This window comes from Phyllobates terribilis, unplaced genomic scaffold, assembly GCF_046119375.1.
Source record: "Phyllobates terribilis strain yellow unplaced genomic scaffold, ASM4611937v1 Scaffold_5__5_contigs__length_657084704, whole genome shotgun sequence".
NCBI classification, from domain to species: Eukaryota; Metazoa; Chordata; class Amphibia; order Anura; family Dendrobatidae; genus Phyllobates; species Phyllobates terribilis.
Window position 1 is genome coordinate 11812618 of NW_027362765.1, and position 18782 is coordinate 11831399.

The 18782-nt window shown below is 41.8% G+C and overlaps 1 protein-coding gene and 1 long non-coding RNA gene across 2 annotated transcripts in view; one reads left to right on the forward strand and one right to left on the reverse strand.

Annotated features, from left to right (window-relative positions):
• Positions 1-18782, reverse strand: part of LOC141270600 (uncharacterized) — a 472756-nt gene that overhangs the window by 259290 nt on the left and 194684 nt on the right. The window lies entirely within an intron of this gene.
• The window catches only part of LOC141270594 (uncharacterized), a 52817-nt gene continuing 49231 nt past the window's right edge, over positions 15197-18782 (forward strand). The window contains exons 1-4 of the mRNA XM_073680675.1: positions 15197-15343; positions 15473-15652; positions 15743-15866; positions 15950-16047. Of these exons, the coding sequence (XP_073536776.1) occupies positions 15266-15343; positions 15473-15652; positions 15743-15866; positions 15950-16047 (480 nt within the window). The 5' untranslated portion in view covers positions 15197-15265. The remainder of the gene's footprint in view (positions 15344-15472; positions 15653-15742; positions 15867-15949; positions 16048-18782) is intronic.

Here is an 18782-nt window from a genome sequence, read left to right on the forward strand (position 1 = left end):
AAAAAAGAAATCTACTGAGGGGTCAGCTGCTAGGTACCGGATGGTACATGATCTAAGAGAGATAAATAAAATTTTGGAACCTATTACTCCTGTTGTGCCAAATCCACACACGTTGCTATCACAGATCCCAGCAACAGCACGAGTATTTTCTGTCATAGACTTATCAAATGCATTTTTTTCAGTACCATTACACCCAGACTGTTACAAACTGTTTGCATTTACATTTAAGAATAGACAATTAGCATGGACAAGATTACCACAGGGTATGATACATTCACCTACCTTGTACTCAGAAGCTATGAGATCAGTTCTTCAAAATTTCAAACCTACGGATGAGGTTGTAATTCTTCAATATGTTGATGACCTATTGTTATGTGCCCCTGCTCAAGAGTCCGCAAACAGCAACACAATAAGGTTGTTAATATTTCTAGCAGACATGGGCTGTAAAGTTAACAAGAAAAAAGTACAACTTTGTATGACTACGGTAGTATTTCTAGGACACTGCATTTCACAAGGTATTCGGCACCTCACCGCCGACAGACTAAAAATCATTAGAGATCTTGTTCCTCCCAAGAACTACAAAACATTAAGAGCATTTTTGGGAATAGTATCACACTGCAGACAATGGGTTATACATGCTAGTCAGCTTATGCAACCTCTATATGATTGTTTAAAAATCGAACCTTTCCAGTTAACTGAATCAGCACTCATAGCCTTTCAAGACCTCAAGAAAGGTCTCATGTCAGCCCCGGCCTTGGGAATCCCAGACTACGCCAAACCATTCCAATTAATGGCTGCGGAAATGTCTAATCATGCTACAGGTGTACTAACACAGAAACATGAAAATAAACAAAGACCTGTCGCATACTATTCTGCTCAATTAGATAATGTTACCAAAGCTGCACCATCATGTGTCAGAGTAGTAGCAGCTGTCTCTCTTTTGGTAGAAAAAGCCTCAGAAATAGTACTAGACCATGCCTTAATAGTACAAACTACACATGATGTACATGGCATACTGAATCAGGTATTGCCAAAACACATTTCAATGGCTAGACATCTTAGATTACAATGCTCCTTACTAATGCCACCAAACCTCACTTTTCGCCGCATATTGTCTCTAAATTTAGCCACTCTGTTACCACTAGAGACAAAGGGGGGAGTGGAAGGAGGTCAGGAAGACGAAGATGAAAATTTTTTACAATACCACGAACAAGACAATATAATACATGATTGCTTACAGTGTATAGAACAAGAAACACAAGGGCTACCTAATGTACAGGACACCCCTCTTGACAATCCAGACCTACATATGTATATAGATGGAAGTAGGTATGCAGATGAAACTGGTAACTTTCATACAGGTTATGCCATTGTATCAGATTATGATGTTATTGAAGCTGAGCCAATGCAGGCCAGCTGTTCAGCCCAGGAAGCTGAACTATTAGCTCTAATACGAGCATTACAGTTAGCAAAAGAAAAAACCGCTAATATTTTTACTGATATGCATATGGTATTGTACATGATTTTGGATGTATATGGAGAGCTAGAGGTTACATGACAGCTTCAGGTCAACCAGTAAAACATGGACAAATGATTAGACAAATCCTAGAATCAGCTGCCTCAACCAAACAAGTAGCAGTAATAAAAGTACCTGCACATGTAAGACTCGACACCGAGATAGCTAGGGGTAATGACCGAGCCGACAAGGCTGCTAAGCGAGCTGCAGTAAAACCTCTGACAACTGACCACACTATTAGTGCAGTATCAGAATTTGACTTAATTACACGGCTCAAAGAAGCCCACCAGCAGGTGAGTAGAGAAGAAAAAGAAGAGTGGCAGAAACAGGGGGCAGAAGAAAAAGAAGGACTATGGAGAAAAGGAGATGAGCTTTGTCTCCCCCGAGCATGGTACCCTGTTGTGGTCAGTGAAGCCCACGGACCTACACATGTGTCTGCAAACGGTATGATACAGAGGGTCAGACAGAAGTGGTTAGCCCCAGGGTTCGGCCAGGTAGCTCGAGCAAAATGTGGTTCTTGTGAAATCTGTTTAGCCCACAATCCAGGACAGACTGTTAAGACCCCCCAGAAGCACCATGTAAGACCACTATATCCGTTCCAGAGACTTCAGATCGATTACATCCAGATGCCTAAGCATGGACACTATGAGTATGTACTGGTATGTGTGGACATGTTTTCGGGGTGGCCAGAGGCTTATCCAGTTCATACAGCCACGGCTAAAGTCACTGCAGTAAAAATAGCACATGAACTGGTACCCCGTTATGGTATCCCAGAAGTGATCGAGTCAGATAGAGGTACACATTTTACTGGAGAGATCTTTCAGAATGTAATGAAAATGTTGTGTATAAAAAGTGAACTACACACCCCTTACCACCCACAGAGTTCTGGTAAGGTTGAGAGAATGAATGGAACACTTAAGTTAAAAATACAGAAAGCCATGGCAGAAACACAGAAACCATGGACTGAGTGTCTCCCAATAGCATTGTATTCAGTCAGAAACACCCCCCAGGGAAAGAGCAAACTCACCCCCCATGAAATATTGTTTGGTAGAGTTGCCAATACAGGATTGTATTTCCCACAGACTTTAATGTTAGAAACTGAAAGCTTAACTGCTTATGTACAAAATTTATGTAAGCATGTGTCTAAAATACACTCTTTAGTGTTCTCTTCCATTCCAGATCCAGATTCCATTGAGGGAACGCACAAGCTGCAACCAGGAGACGAAGTCTACGTAAAAAGACATAACAGAAGAACGCTAGAACCCAGATTTGAGGGTCCATATCAGGTGTTATTGACAACTCCAACTGCAGTAAAATTGGAAGGAAAATCAGCATGGGTACATGCAAGCCATTGCAAAAAGAAATAGTGGTGATTGTACTTGTGTTAGCTATAACGATAGATCAGGGAGACCTGTGGGATAAACTAAGTTCCCCAAAACCTGCAGGTAATAAATTTATAAAACATCATGAGACATTGGTAAACGGGCTGCTCGATGGCGGACAGAAAATAGCAGACTGTTGGATTTGTACGCATTCTCCAATATCAGCCACGAGCATACCCTTCCTGGCCGTACCCATGACCCCTGAGGAAGTGTTTACATGGACTAATTGCTCAGACAAATTAGCAAATAACCAAACCGTTAATTCTAGATTATGGAACACCACTGTTGCCATCCCAGTTGTGGGGTGGGTGGGATTTCCCTGGTGGCAAGGTAATATGACCGGAAAAATAGACAACTTACAATATTTAGCGTTTAAAGGAGGTGTATGGGTTCCTAGAAATAAGACGGGACTAACAGACTTAGGGTTAATTCCTACAGAAAATATACAACTCAGTTTTAGTAGCACAGTATCTTCTTCTCAACCTTTTAAACCTGATATAGTAGAAAAATACATACACAATAATGGTTGGAAATATTCACAATTATTCCCCGATGGAAACAATGATACATGTTCAAAAATACCAGGTAATATATTATGTAATGAGTCAAGTGCATATGACCCAGGTACACCGACTTGTGAAAATCCAGATGCAGGATACTGTAGTCCATTAGGTCAAAAACCCCCTTGGTGTATACTTCAGAATGTATCTAAATTTTTAGATTTGGTACATAGGTTGGTGCTCCAACACTCTGCAATATGGGATCTGCCTGAAGGAACCTTCTGGATTTGTGGAAATGGAGCATATAAATGGCTCCCAGTAGGAATAAAAGGTACATGTACTCTAGGACGCTTAACACCGGCCACATTTATAGTTCAGAATCAGCAGGTAGACATGCAAGCAGTACCTAAACACACACTATACAAAAGAGCAGCCGACAACTCGCCTAGACCTTCAGGTAGGCCACATGTGGTCCAAATGGGAATTCCTAATAAAATATTCAGCACTTTCTTTGTGTATCCAATGTTGATGCAGATGTGGGACGAATATGACAGACACAATGATCAAAATAAAGATAGCTGGTGGTCAGACACCTTCTCCTTTCTCAACCCAAAGAACTGGTTTAAGGGTATTGGAGGTTGGGTGGCTGGAATTCTGCAAGGTATATTACAGATTGTGCTAATTATAGTAGTCATATATGTAGTGTTTAAAATAGGATTAAAAATTATTTTAATATGCATAAATAAGCTTTGTAACACGGACTCAAGAATATGAAAGAAAAGAACTCCCGGACCAGGTTTTCTACCAAAAGTCCATAAGGAAGAATCAAAGGGGGGACTGAGAGGATGATGGGAGTGATGCTTCACCCAAGACTACGATGTAAGACACAGATGGAGTTATTCTTCCCTTATCTGGACATTTGGACTGACGCCCAGAAACTAGATTGTAGCTTGTTTTTAGCTGTCTCAGTAACCTTCTACTGCTATGAATTAACACTTTTTATGAAACTTTCTTATCAACATTTCTCTGTAATGAATCATCATTTTGCCGCTTGTGAAACAAAGACATTTTACTGCGCATGTCTGACAACAAATTATGAATATTAGTATAAATAAAAGGGACTGCACCTATAGGGGCAGACGCGCTCAGGGGCTTCCCAGTACTTGATTATACACTACGTGTCTGTGTATTTCTTGTTACGGGGATACCCCGACTCCAACAAGGACCCTCCATGGCTGAATGATCCTAACAATGGCGATGCCAAAACAAATTCATTTTTGTAAAATATTATTTTTAGTCTGTAAAAATAGCAAAGCACAAAAAATATAAATCTGGTTTTGCTGTAATCGTGCCGAAAAAATCGGTCTAATCACTTTTACTGCACAGCGAATGGCGCAAAAAATAAAGAAAAAAATTACCGTATTGCTGTTTTTTGTCCATTTTATGTCTGAAAAATCTACATAAAAAGCGATCAAAAAATATGTGCATAATGGTACCAAAAAAAATCTGTCACTCGTCCCGCAAACAATAATCCGTCTTACAGCTCTGTTTGCCAAAAAATAAAAAAGTTACAGCTCTCAGAATATGGCGGCAAAAAAAAAATAGTTTTTATACAAAAGCATTTTTACTGTGTGATAGCAGCAAAAGCTGGAAAAAAATAATCAATATAAATCTGGTGTCGCTGTAATTGCACCGACCAGAAGAATAAATCCACCTTATCACTTATATCACACGGAAAAATTGTAAATTACACAAAACCGAGATTCAAACAAAACCCCGGACGGAACCAGTCGCTTATGAGCCCGATGGACTCACTTTGGACTGGTCTCTGTACCAGTGGTCTCCCATTATTTTAAGCTTCTTTTTAGTGCACAAGTGTGGGCGACCACAGATCTATGCACGCCTAAAAAGATGGATACCACCGGAGCAGATGCCAAACGGAGCGCAAAGTGTCTCCATCTGCCTCGTTATGGTGGGTGGGTCTATTAAGGGTTTCGTCTGAATCGCATTTTTGTGGAATTTACACGGACACCCCACGGTAGGTGCTCAGCATTGAACACAAGTTAGTGATTCCAGCCTTATTCTGGAAGCGATCAAAAAATATATTATGTGTCCCAAAGTGTTACCAATAAAAAAACATAATTTATCCCCACAAATCCAGCCCCACTCAGGTCCATCATCTGTCACTGGAACTAATAGGGGGTTCCCACGTTACTGGTAGAACAAACTCTGAAAAGCGACGTGGCTCTCTTCCCCCTCGATTAAAATCCATTGGATTCTGCTCTCCCAAATCCAAATGCTCTCCTCCTTCTGAACCCCACTGTGCCTAAACCATAATAAGCGGCCACATGTTTGACATTGTCATAGTGGGGGGAGAGCACTTAACAGTTTATGGGTGCATATCGCCAGAAGCTCAAGCTGGGCACAATGTATGAGGGCGCTACAATATATGGGTGCACTACATTGTATGGGGGCACAATGTGTGGGCATTAAACTTGCAGATTTGCAATTCTCCAGAAAAAGCCTGACGTGGATGTTACAAAATAGTCACTGCAGCCGTAGATGAATTCATTGACAGGTGCAATTTCTACAATGTGGTTACTTTTGGGGTTTTTCTGCTGTTCTGACACATTCAGGGCTCTGCAAATGTCACCCGCAAACTATTCTAGCAAATTCTGTGCTCCAAAAGCCAAATAGCGCTCCTTCCTTCTCAGCCCTGACGTGTGGCCTAAAAGCAATTTCTGATGACATATGGGGCTTACCACGTTCGGAAGAAATTGTGCAATAAATTATGGGGTCCAGTTTCACCTATTAACCCTTGTGTACCTGAAAATTTGCAGAAAATACAATAATTATATTTTTACCACTAAAATGTAATTTCCATGTTTCAGTGTTATAAAATTCTGTGAAGCACCTATGAGTTCAAAACACTCACTACACCCCTAGATTAATTCCTTAGGCAGTAAAATTTCAAATATGTGGTCACCTCAGGGGGTTTCTGCTGTTTTCGCATGTCAGGGGCTCTCCAAATGCGACGTAGCATTCACAATTTATTCCAGATAAATAGCACTCTTTCCTAGCCCTGCCATGTGCCCAAACAGAAGTTTTTGACCACATCATATGCGGTATCATCGCGTTCGGAATAAATTATGTAACAAATTATGGGATCCATTTTCAACTATTATCCATTGTGAAAATTACCGATTTGGGGCTAAAACAATATTTTTGTGAAAAAAATTAAAATTTTCCATATGACGACCTAATGTTATCAAATTATGTGTAGTACCTGTGTGTTCAAAATGCTCACTATACCCATGGATAAAATCCTTGAGGGGTGTAGTTTCCAAAATGGGGTCACTTGTTGGGCTTTTCCACTGTTTAGGCACATCAGGGGCTCTCCAAACGCGAAATGACACCCGCAGACCATTCCATCAAAGTCTGCGTTCCAAAACGTCACTCCTTCCCTTCTGAGCCCTGCCGGGCGCCCAAACAATAGTTTTCCTCTATATGGGGTATCAGCGTACTCTAGAGATTGAACAACAAATTTTGGTCTTCAATTTCTTCTGTTACCCTTGTGAAAACAAAGAAATTTGGGGCTACAATTACATTTTTGTTGAAAAAGTTAAATTTTTTATCTTCACTGCTCTACGCTCTAAACTTCTGTGAAGCACCTGGGGGTTCAATGTGATCACCACATATCTAGATACATTCCACGAGGGGTGTAGTTTCCAAAATGGGGGGACTTATGGGGGTTTCCACTATTTAGTCACATCAAGGGCTCTCCAAACGCAACAGGGTATCCGATCTTATTTCCAGCGATTTTTGCTTTCAAAAAGTCAAACAATACTCCATCCCTTCCGAACCCTGCCGTGCGCCTAAACAGTGGCTTTCCCCCACATATGGGATATTGGCATGCTCAGCAGAAATTGCTCAACACATTTTGTGGTCCATTTTCTATTATTAGCCTTGTGAAAATAAAAAAAAATTGGGTCTGAAGTAAAATTTATGTGAAAAAAGTTAAATGTTTATTTTTTCTTTCCACATTGCTTCAGTTCCTGTGAAGCATGTGACATAACTCTGATTTAAGGGCATAAGAATTCAAAGTTTGAAAAATATCGAATAAATTTTAACACTATCGTGATGTACAATATGTCACTAAAAGCAACTTTTGGATTACTAGGATCCGTTGAAGCGTTCCAGAGATATTGCCTCATAAAGTGACACTGGTCAGAATTGTAAAATTTGGCTTGGTCAGTAAAGTCAAAATTAGTGACGCGCCCCCTGGGCCATGGGGTACTCGGCAGCCGGGCCTTGTGGCTGCTTTTCGGGGAATATCACGGCGGCTGGCCCGGTCCGTAGCCCAGGGTGGTCAGTAAAAGGCAAAAAGGAAGGGGGAAAAGGTTATATGGGATAGGGAGATGTTCGTGACGCCACCTGTAGATTCTGGTGAGGATCACCAGCGCTGCGGCAGTCCTCTGAGGCCGGTGTTGAGGCAGCTTAGTTGGTGCAGCTCCCCACAGGTGGAGCAGGGCCTCAGGGCAGCGTAAGAATAGGGATGAAGTACAGAGGGGATCCAGCCAGGTCGGAGGAAGGATAGGCACACACACAATAGTTCACTTCAGTAGCCTTTACTGGTGGTGTTTCAAGCACGATCCAGGGCACTTTAGGGTGAAGGGTGCATATCAGGACTCTCCCCAGTGAGCGGGTGTGGGGCCTCCTGTTCCTTGCCTTTCCTTGATAAGTTTCTGACCTGCCTGGAGCTAGGCCTAACTTGGTCTCTGTCTTGCACCTGCTGATCCTGTGGTAGGGCCTTCTGTTGGAGTACGCACTCCCTGGTCTCCGGGGCCTCCGTGACTCCTGACCCTAGTATAACTGTCAGCGTTTGGTATTCCTGGGACATATAGTTTGCCAGGGGTTCCGGTTGTTTCTGCTGGGTGTAAAGAATTCCTGCAGACGCGGACCCGGTGTCCGGTATATGTTTTTGGGGTGAGCGGGTAAAGCTCCTCTGCCCCCTATATTGCTCTCTTACTCCACTCGCCTTCGGCCGCACTCGGGGCCCTCACTAGGCTTCACACGGGCAGTAGGCCTTGCTACTCTTCACCGCTCTTATGGCATCAGCACGCCTTAGGCTCACTTATCTGAGCTCTCTGAGTCTGGACTGGACTGACTGAGCTCAACTGCAGGCTAGCTTATGCCGGAGCTCCTCTCAACAGACTGCTGACTACTCAACAGGCTGACTCAGACTGACTGTCTAACTCCACCCTCCAGTATATATATCCCTATCCGGGCTCCCTCTGGTGGTCTGAGGTGGTAGGGTGGAGGTGGGTGAATGCTGTGAGTGCCTCTTGTGGAGGAATCCATCCATGCACCCCTCTGGGATCTGTGGCACCTATGCGCAGCAGGGCGCCACATTAGCTCCGTCACTAAGGGGTTAAACAACATACAAGCCTCTGCTTGCTCAGATGATGCACTGTACTACTGTAGAGCTGTGTACTATCACTGCTTGTCATGTAATACTAACGGCCCCATACACATGAGATAAGTGTTGGCTGAACGGTCATTTGGCAGACTGCTATCTCTCCTGACTCCGCCATACACACAAATATTCCAGCTTCCCTGTGATCTGTATGAGGGTCGCCTCCAGACTCCTCTAGCGGAGGATTGTTCTTCCTGTAGAAAAACGGATTAGCCTCTGAAATTCAGGATGCCAAATCCTTCTCTGCCCTGACATCATCATCTGTCAAGAGGCCCCCAAATACATTATATAGTCAACCAAACCCCCGAAATCAGTGCTTTCATGCAACTTCAGTCTAATGTGCTTATATTTGACCCCATACATTAAATGAGTACTGCCAAATTACATAGACATCCAAAAAGACATAGCGTATATAAACCCAATAGAGTAAAACATAAATTTTTATTAATAGAACTTTACAAAGACAAAAATATATTGAAATTCAAGGGGAGGGGATACAACACAGAGTGACACCTCACCCAGTATAAATTAGAAATGGTACCCCTGAGTGTGTCACAATTACAAAAATTCATGTGATATAAAAATAATAAATAATTATAGTGTAGCCACCAAGTGGATACTATATAACATGTGGTTCTATTACAACATATTCCTAGTGCAATGAAATATATAAAAATTAATCAGACCCACAATGGTACCAGTTTAATAGATCATGCACTACTAGAGTAGTTTAAGTAACAAAAAAACAGAATTAAATCTATAAGGAATATGTATATATTAATAAGTAAATGCTTATAATACAGCATATAAATAAATGCATAAAGTGCCTTGCGTGCAATAGACATACCAGCTAAAAAGCTGAAGGGGTTAAAAGAACTACCATATAAATATATAAGAGCATAGGTACATGTATAGGATTAGTACCTAGGATAGTCGCAGCCACTGGGTAGACGAAAGCACCGACGCGTGTTTTGCACCTGCTTCTTCCTGGGGGCGTGTGTTTTAGTCTAATGTGTTTGGAGGCGTTAAAAAGTAACTTATTGGACGTTGCCTCTGGCCCGGCCTAATAGACTTTCGTACATTGCAGGCTCAGACACCATTATTAGGCATTTAAGTATCGGAGTAACGAGGCAGCCCCATACTATTGAGTACTTGGGGAGGAGGGGCATTGAGCCGAACTCTGTCACACATTCTTAGATGCCATGTTTGCATTTGCAGCAAGTGGTTAAACTGCCAGGGTTGGTGTAGCAGCCGTAACTGTGCCATCCCTGCGGTGTACATCTGTTCTGGTGCTCAAAAGACTTAATTTCTTTTAAAACAAATTTTTAACATGTTAAAAAGTAACAAAATGTGTCTTGTGCTTTTTGCATGTTTTTTTCTTATTACAAGAATTGGAAATGTATGTGAAAAAGGAGATGATACTAAGGGGATTAAGGCTAAAAAATGGCCTCAACCCTGTATTGATGAGACATTACAAACAGAGTGGAACTGCATCCTTAACGATTGTTCATTGAAGTTGATGGGTTAATCCTGAAATATGAGGAGCTGGAACTTACTTTTTATTTCTGTTTTAGTTTTTGTATCCAATCCTCATTGGAAAAATTTGTGCACAACAAGGATTTCAAAAGCCATAATGACAAACTGAAAGCTAATTTAGCGAATATGGAAGATTTTATTATGAACATCCACAAAATACATCTACTAGCATGCCAGAAAACGGAGGAAGGGGGGCCACAAACACAAGCGGAAACAGATATACCACCCGGAACAGAAACCGCCGCTATTAGAGCTACCGATTTGGAATTTGTCCAGTTTTGTGTTATCAGAGGAACAATTATCACTTTTAAGTTTTGCCCCTACCAATGAGTTTGCTGTATTTAGAGCAATTTTGGATGTTAATAGACTGGCGCGGACCCTTACTGTGAAATGTCATTTTGATAGCTCTGATAATGATGTTGAAAATATTACTGATGTTACAACAGTTAATTCTGATATTACTCCTAACAAATCTTTTTCAGAACAAAAGGTGTTATTACAATTAAAATAATTGGAGAGGGAATCTATGAAGTCTGATACCTCTCTGAATAGTCTGTTTCATAAGGGAAATCCATCCTTTAATCCACTTCAATCACGTTCCATGGTTTTAGACCACTTTCAGGATCTTATTGAAAAGGATTTGGGTTCTCTAAAAAAATGAAATCACTCATAAGGGAAATAAAAGTAACAATCTAACTAGAAAAGAAAAAATTGCCCTGAGGGAACTCAAAACTAATATGAATTTGACAGTGCGACAAGAAGACAAGAGGGGCACAATAGTGGTATTACATTCTATTTAGCTCAAGCTCAATTTGATTGATTTAAGAAAAAAGAAACACGGATGTGTATTTGGAACTAATCAGAGACCCCACCAATGATTTCAATATGGAATTATATATATTGCTACAAGAAGGTTTGAGTACAGGAGCCTTAGATAAAAAAAAACTTGCGGAACAGCTCTATGTGGAGCAACCTTTCACACCTATATATCATTCATTTCCTAAGATCCACAAAAACATATTTCCACCACCACTCAGACCAATAGTAGCGGGCTTAGGTTAGAGACTTAGAAATCTATCCACACACCCAGTCTCTATCTTCAACCACTAGTGCATGAAAATCCCAGCTACATTAGGGACTTTAAATTTGTGGCTACTGTCTTTGAAGATTTTTCTATAGCAAGAAAATTCTCACTGCCTATCATGCGATGTTATACACACACGGTCAAAATTATTGGTACCCCTCGTTTAATGAAAGAGAAAACCCACAATGGTCACAGAAATAACTTGAATTTGACAAAAGTAATAATAAATTAAAAATCTATGAAAATGAACAAATGAAAGGCAGACATTGCTTTTCAACCCTGCTTCCACAGAATTTAGAAAAAAATTAAACTCATGAAATAGGCCTGGACAGAAATGATGGTACCCCTGAAAATAATGTGACAAAAGAGACATGTTAAATCAAGTTGTGTCCACTAATTAGCATCACAGGTGTCTACAATCTTGTAATCAGTTAGTGGGCCTGTATATAGGGCTACAGATACAGTACTGTTTGGTGACATGGTGTGCACCACACTCAACATGGACTACAGGAAGCAAAAGAACGAGTTGACAAGCAAAGGAAAACTGATGACAAGTCAGAGATGGATAATACAAATGGTAACAAAAGAGCCCAGGATAACTTCTAAAGAGATTAAAAGTGAACATCAAGCTCAAGGAACATCAGTGTCAAATCGGACCATCCGTCGTTGTTTGATCCAAAGTGGACTTCTTGGGAGACAATCAAGGAGAACACCATTGTTGAAAAAAAATCATAAAAAAGCCAGACTGAAATTTGCCAAACTACATGTTGACAAGCCACAAAGCTTCTGGGAGAATGTCCAATGGACAGATGAGACAAAAATGGAAGATTTTGGCAAGGCACATCAGCTCTATGTTCATAGACGGAAAAATGAAGCATATCAAAAAAAGAACACTGTTCCTACTGTGAAACATGGTTGAGGTTCTGTTATGTTCTAGGGCTGCTTTATGGCATCTGGCACAGGGTGTCTTGAATCTGTGCAGGGTACAATGAAATCTCAAGACTATCAAGGGATTCTAGAGAGAAATGTGCTGCCCAGTGTCAGAAAGTTTGTTCTCAGTCGCAGGTTATGGGTCTTGCAACAGGATAATGACCCAAAACACACAGCTAAAACACCCAAGAATGGCTAAGAGGAAAACATTGGACTATTCTGAAGTGGCCTTCTATGAGCCCTGACCTAAATCCTATTGTGCAACTTTGGGAAGAGCTGAACCATGCTGTCTGGAAAAGGCAACCTTCAAACACGAGACAACTGGAGCAGTTTGCTCATGAGGAGTGGCCAAAATACCTGTCGAAAGGTGCTGGAGTCTCATTGACAGTTACAGAAATCGTTTGATTGCAGTGATTGCCTCAAAAGGTTGTTCAACAAAATATTAAGTTAAGAGTACCATCATTTCTGTCCAGGCATATTTCATGAGTTGAATTTTTTTTTTAAATTCTGTGGTAGCAGTCTTGAAAAGCAATGTCTGACTTTCATTTGTTCATTTTCAGAGATTTTTAATTTATTACTTTTGTCAGATTCAAGTTATTTCTGTGACCATTGTGGGTTTTTCTTTCATTAACCCCTTCATGACCGGTCAATATAGCCATGTGAGGGCTTATTTTTTGGGGGACGAGTTGTACTTTTAAACGTCATTACTAGTTTGACCCTATCGTGTACTGGAAAACGGGGAAAAAAATTCCAAGTGCGGTGAAATTGCAAAAAAAATGCAATTCCACAGTTGTTGTGTTTTTTTTTTTTTGTTTTTTTTTTCTTTCCACGTTCACTAAATGCTAAAACTGACCTGCCATTCTTATTCCCCAGGTCATTATGAGTTCGTAGACACTAAACATGTATAGGTTCTTTTTTATTTAAGTGGTGAAAAAAAATTCCCCCAAAAAATGGCGCAATTTTCCGAGACCAGTAGCGTCTCCATTTTTCGGGATCTGGGGCCGGGCGAGGGCTTATTTTTTGACTGACGTTTTTATTGATACCATTTTGGGGTAGATCCGATGTTTTCATCGCCCATAATTGCATTTTATTGCAATGTTGTGGTGACCCAAAAAACATAATTCTGGTGTTCGGAATTTTTTTCTTGTTACGCCGTTTACCGATCGGATTAATTATTTTTTTTATATTGATATATCGGGCGATTCTGAACGCGGCGATATCAAATGTGTGTGGGGGGTTTATTTTTTATTTTATTTTGAATGGGGCAAAAGGGGGGGTGATTTAAATTTTTATATTTTTAAAAAATTATAATATTTTTAAAAACATTTTTTTACACTTTTTGCTTGCTTCTATAGTCTCCATAGGAGACTATAAGCAGCAACTGTCTGATTGCCTCTGCTACATAGAGGCGATGAGCAGATCACCTCTATGTAGCAGAAATGCTCCTGTGCTATTAGCGCCGACCACTAAGTGGCGCTCATAGCAATCTTTTCATGACAACCACTGGGGTCTGCTGCAGACCCCGGGTTGCCATGCCCACCCATCAGTGACCCGTGATCACATGACGGGGCCACTGATGGGCGGGGTAAGTGACACACTTCTGGCGCGGCCCTATTAAATGCCGCTGTCAGAGATTGACAGAAGCATTTAACTGGATTCCACCCGAGGCTGTTGCAGGCACATGTCAGCTGATTCTTACAGCTGATATGTGCCCGGTTCAGTGCGAGCTCAGCGCCGAAGCCTGGGGCGTACTAATATGCCCCAGGCCAGTAAGGGGTTAAACGAGGGGTACTAACAATTTTGACCATATGTGTAGCTCTATATTCATCCATACCACACAGTGTAGCATTAACTAGCCTGAGCTATCACTTGGATACCTATAGCACGTATACAGTAGAAATAAAAGATTTCATTATCATGTCAGTTAAATTTCTTCTGGATCATAATTATTTCTGCTTTGACAATCAATTTTTTTTTTTTTTACAAAGGAGGGGAGTAAGTATGGGCAGCAAATTTTCACGTCCAATGGGAGGAGCAACACATTTACCATGAGAGCAATATTTATAGCCCAAAAAATCATATGGTACGGTCGATTTATCGACGACCGCCTCCTGATGTGGGGAGGTACACAGGAGGAGGCGTTGAAATTTGCACAAAATCTCAACAACAATAATTTCAATTTGAGATTCACACTTTGTTTTGAAACCCCATAAAACACTGTACATGGAAATTTGGTATCAAATAACTCCTGTCTTTGTGGTCTTACCTACAAGCTTTTATAAATGCCTCAAACTTCTAAGTGTGAATCAGACCTGAGATCTAACGTGATAGAAGATGACAGTCCGGTGAAGACGGAAAACATATAGACGGCCGGTAGTGATGTAGTCAGTGACGGACTCTGGCCAAATACGTTTCTAGAGCCTTAGTAGAAGATGAAGATTTCGTCTTCATCATAAAGTAGTTATTTCTCATGTCACGTGTAATGAATATCTCCTGCAGTATTGCTAATGCCGATTGCAGTGTTGGTAAATGAGACGAGAATTAGCAATAAGGAAGATGAGTCTGAGTAAGGTATTCACTAACAGATTCTGAGGAAGAAACTGCTTGTTGTCTGTGGCATAAAATATATAGGTTTTATTAGTAGATGTAAAGAAGAAAACTAGATACTGTAAAACCTAAATCTCCTCAAATGTTTCCCTTATTATCTCCAGTAATTGTATTATTACACAGGATATTTATGACGTTACATCTGCTCAACTTCTCATTCAGGTTTCTACAATATCGGATCCTCTCAGTGAATATCTTCTACATAAGAGAATTTTCCTGAATTACGCATCAAAGATGAATATGGACACAGACAAGATGGCTGAGAAAATATTACACCTCACCCTAGAGATCCTCTTCCGGCTTACTGGAGAGGTGAGAGATTCTGATGACGTCACATTACATCATTCTTATGTATGGAAATAACAGATTGACAGAACTGGAGAGGTGAGGACTCTGGAAATATCCATAGTTAGATTTATGAATGTGTCTCTCCATAATCAGGATTACACAGTAGTGAAGAAGACCTCTAGTGAGCTCTGTCAGGACCCTGTGTCTGAGGGATGGGGAAGAACCCTGAGCCCAATCACGGAGCTTCCACCTCACCACCTGATACATGAGGACATCAATGACCAGAAGATCCTAGATCTCACCTACAAGATGATTGAGCTGCTGACTGGAGAGGTGACACTGCTAGGAATGAGGAATGCTGGGACATTTTATAGTAAAGCTATGAAGGGATTGGGGTGATAACTCTATCATTGTATGTGTCAGGTTCCTATAAGATGTCAGGATGTCGCTGTCTATTTCTCCATGGAGGAGTGGGAGTATTTAGAAGGACACAAAGATCTGTACAAGGACGTCATGATGGAGGTTCCCCAGCCCCTCACATCACCAGGTAATAGACAGGACTGAATACACACGGCCTATAATTGTCTATATGTAAAGAATGAATTCAGTCCCTGTATGTGTTTCCTCCAGATCTATCCAGTAAGAGGACAACATCAGAGAGATGTCTACGTCCTCTTTTTCCACAGGACTGTAAACAAGAAGATCCCAATGTTCCTCAGGATCATCAGGTACATGGAGAGAAGATGTCATGAGATCTCCCCTATGATGTGTAGATGGCTGTGAAGGTCTTGTGTTCGGTCTTGTTTTATCCACCAGAATTATATGGTTTATACTTGTATAATGAAAATGGTGGAGATGGCTGGATTAGAGCTGATCGTTAGTGATGAGCGAGTGTATTCGCTACTATTCGCTATTCACATTAATAGTACGGTATTCGGGTTACTTGTTATATTGCTAGTATTTGTGTACTCGCCTCGCTATATTCGAATGTCCCGCCCTGCAGTTTTGGCGCCTCCTTTGCTGCCACTAAACATGCTGGGCTTTATAACCAATCACAGTAATGCTTCAGACATCTTGGTTGTGGCATTACTGTGATTGGCTGGCCACCCAGCGTCATAGGGTCTATTTAAGCCCTGTCGTCGCCATTTTGTGCACATTGCGTCTGGAGCCTGCATTCTATAAGCATAGGGAGAGATTGCTGAGCTGTTAGGGAGAGTGTTTAGGCCTCTTGATAAAACAGTTATGTATTTAAAGGAGCCGCTCACTAGCTCCATAATACCTTAAAAAAATAGCTCTTTTCAGAGCTGAAGACACACAACAAAGTCAGAGTACAAGGAGGGAGAGATTGTCTATTAGGTAGGGATTGTATTAGGTAGTGTTCTTCCAGTGTCCATATTAAAACAACTCTTGTCAGAGGCAAAGCAATATTTTTCCAGCACACACAGAAGTAGCATTTTGTGCTACCTTTTTTTTTTTTTTTTTTTTTTTTTTTAGCACCGGTCTATTTTTCCTGCTGTTTTAGGGGTCAAAGCCTACCTTCTGTCCATATTAGTCCACTTAAAGTGTTTTGTGCCCTACACAAAGCAGTAGTCCAAACATTTTCTACTGCCTGCTACAAAGCACGCACCAGGCCATTTTAGCCACTATTTTGGCTGTGACAGCTAGCTTGACTTGTGCCATCAACATCTGAAATTCTGTCAACATAACCCAAAATGTCATAAAAGACTGTTGTTAAGGGACGTGGCAGTGGTGCGCGAGAAGGCACTCAGTCTGTGTCAGGTCAGAAGAATCTTGATGCATCCACTATATTCCTGGAAAAATTTCCCGGTCTGGAATGTAAACGTGTGTGGAAGCCACAAGAGCGAGAGCAGATTCTGTCTTGGATAGAAGACAAGGCCTCTATGCGTTTGTCAAGTAACAACAAATCTTCCACGACCACACAGTCTACTGTGGATACACAGAAGGCTGTCCCATCCAATCCTGAAGCTAGTTCTCCTTCCTCCAACCATTATCAGTCACAGGAGACATATGACCCCAAGCTTGGCCACTCCGAGGATCTGTTTGGTACGTATCCTTTGGTTGGCTCTGGACTATTACTGTGCAGCATTGAAGAGGAACAAGAGGAGGTGGCGTGCATTGATGCTTATGTATTTGAGGACCTATGGCCAGAAGAAAGACGCTTGGCGGAACATCAATTTTTGTCTCCAGAGGTAGAGGCTGATGATGATGAGACACAGTTGCTATCAGTTCAGCCTACAATGTGAACTGGGAAGGAGGATGAGATGGAAGACTAGGTAGTCGATGATGCGACCTGGACCGTTGGCATGCATAGCCATGACAGCAACTCAGAGGAAGATGGATATGTAGCACCAACAGAGGCAGGAGTCGTGGTTTGCCCAGAGTGAGAACTGGGTCAACTGTTCCCAAGAGCACCCCTGCTGTGCGCCAAGTCAGGGCAAGGGGGCGTTCAGCTGCTGTGTGGAATTTTTTTTTCTGAAAGTCCTTTAGAGAAAAACATTGTAGGCTGTAGCATCTGCCATACCAAGTTGAGCAGAGGCCAGGGCAAAGGCAACCTACATGCTCACCATCCAAAGCTCAAGTTCGATGCTTGCAAACCTATTCAGGAGACATAAATACAAAACAAAAGACATCAGCCCACCACCTGGATATAGGAGTACTACCGGACTAAGGCACCCTGAAGGAAAAGACCCTCCAGAAACGGGCCGCCCTCCGGGCAGCCAGTCTTTGATACTCCAAAGAACGTACCTTCACCAGGTCACCTACGATATTCCTACAAACTTCATCTGCACTTAGAATTTTACTCTGCGTCGAAACTAAAACTCGTGCGTTCCACGTGAAATACCTGACCATTACACTTAGTATAAAGTGGTTCGGTCCCTTCTCCCATGGTCTCCGAACGCTCCATAGGCCCACCCGGCATAGGACAGAGTAGCCAGCCAATGGAAGCTCCCACCCTGTTGTACACCTCTGTATTAAAGGGACAATGAAGCACGAAGTGCTCCATGTTTTCTAGCATGTTAGCACAAGCCTCACGGGGGGCAATTTCTGTCCTCTGAGCGCCTGTACTTCAAATTGCCCCTTACACACAGCTTACCTTGGAAGCAGCGCCAAGTCAAGTCCCAGTACGTCTTGGGGATCCTGCTGGAATTTAACAAACTCAACCCAACCTCCAGATCCCGACTTGGGCAGTTCTTGAGGACCAATGGACTCTGAAAATGAGAAAGCAAGACCCTCCTATCGAGGAGTTTCCTCGGGAGGGACCTCACCTCCTACATTCCCAGACCTCACCGGTGGATCATTTTCAGAACTGGGGTAACATAAGCCGGGAGATGCCCATGCAGTATGCGAAGATCTTTCAATCTTCCCCCTGAAGATTGATGGCTGAAACCATCCCTTGCAGGATAATACCCATGGAGGAGCCCTCTCTTTCCAGAGGTTTGCC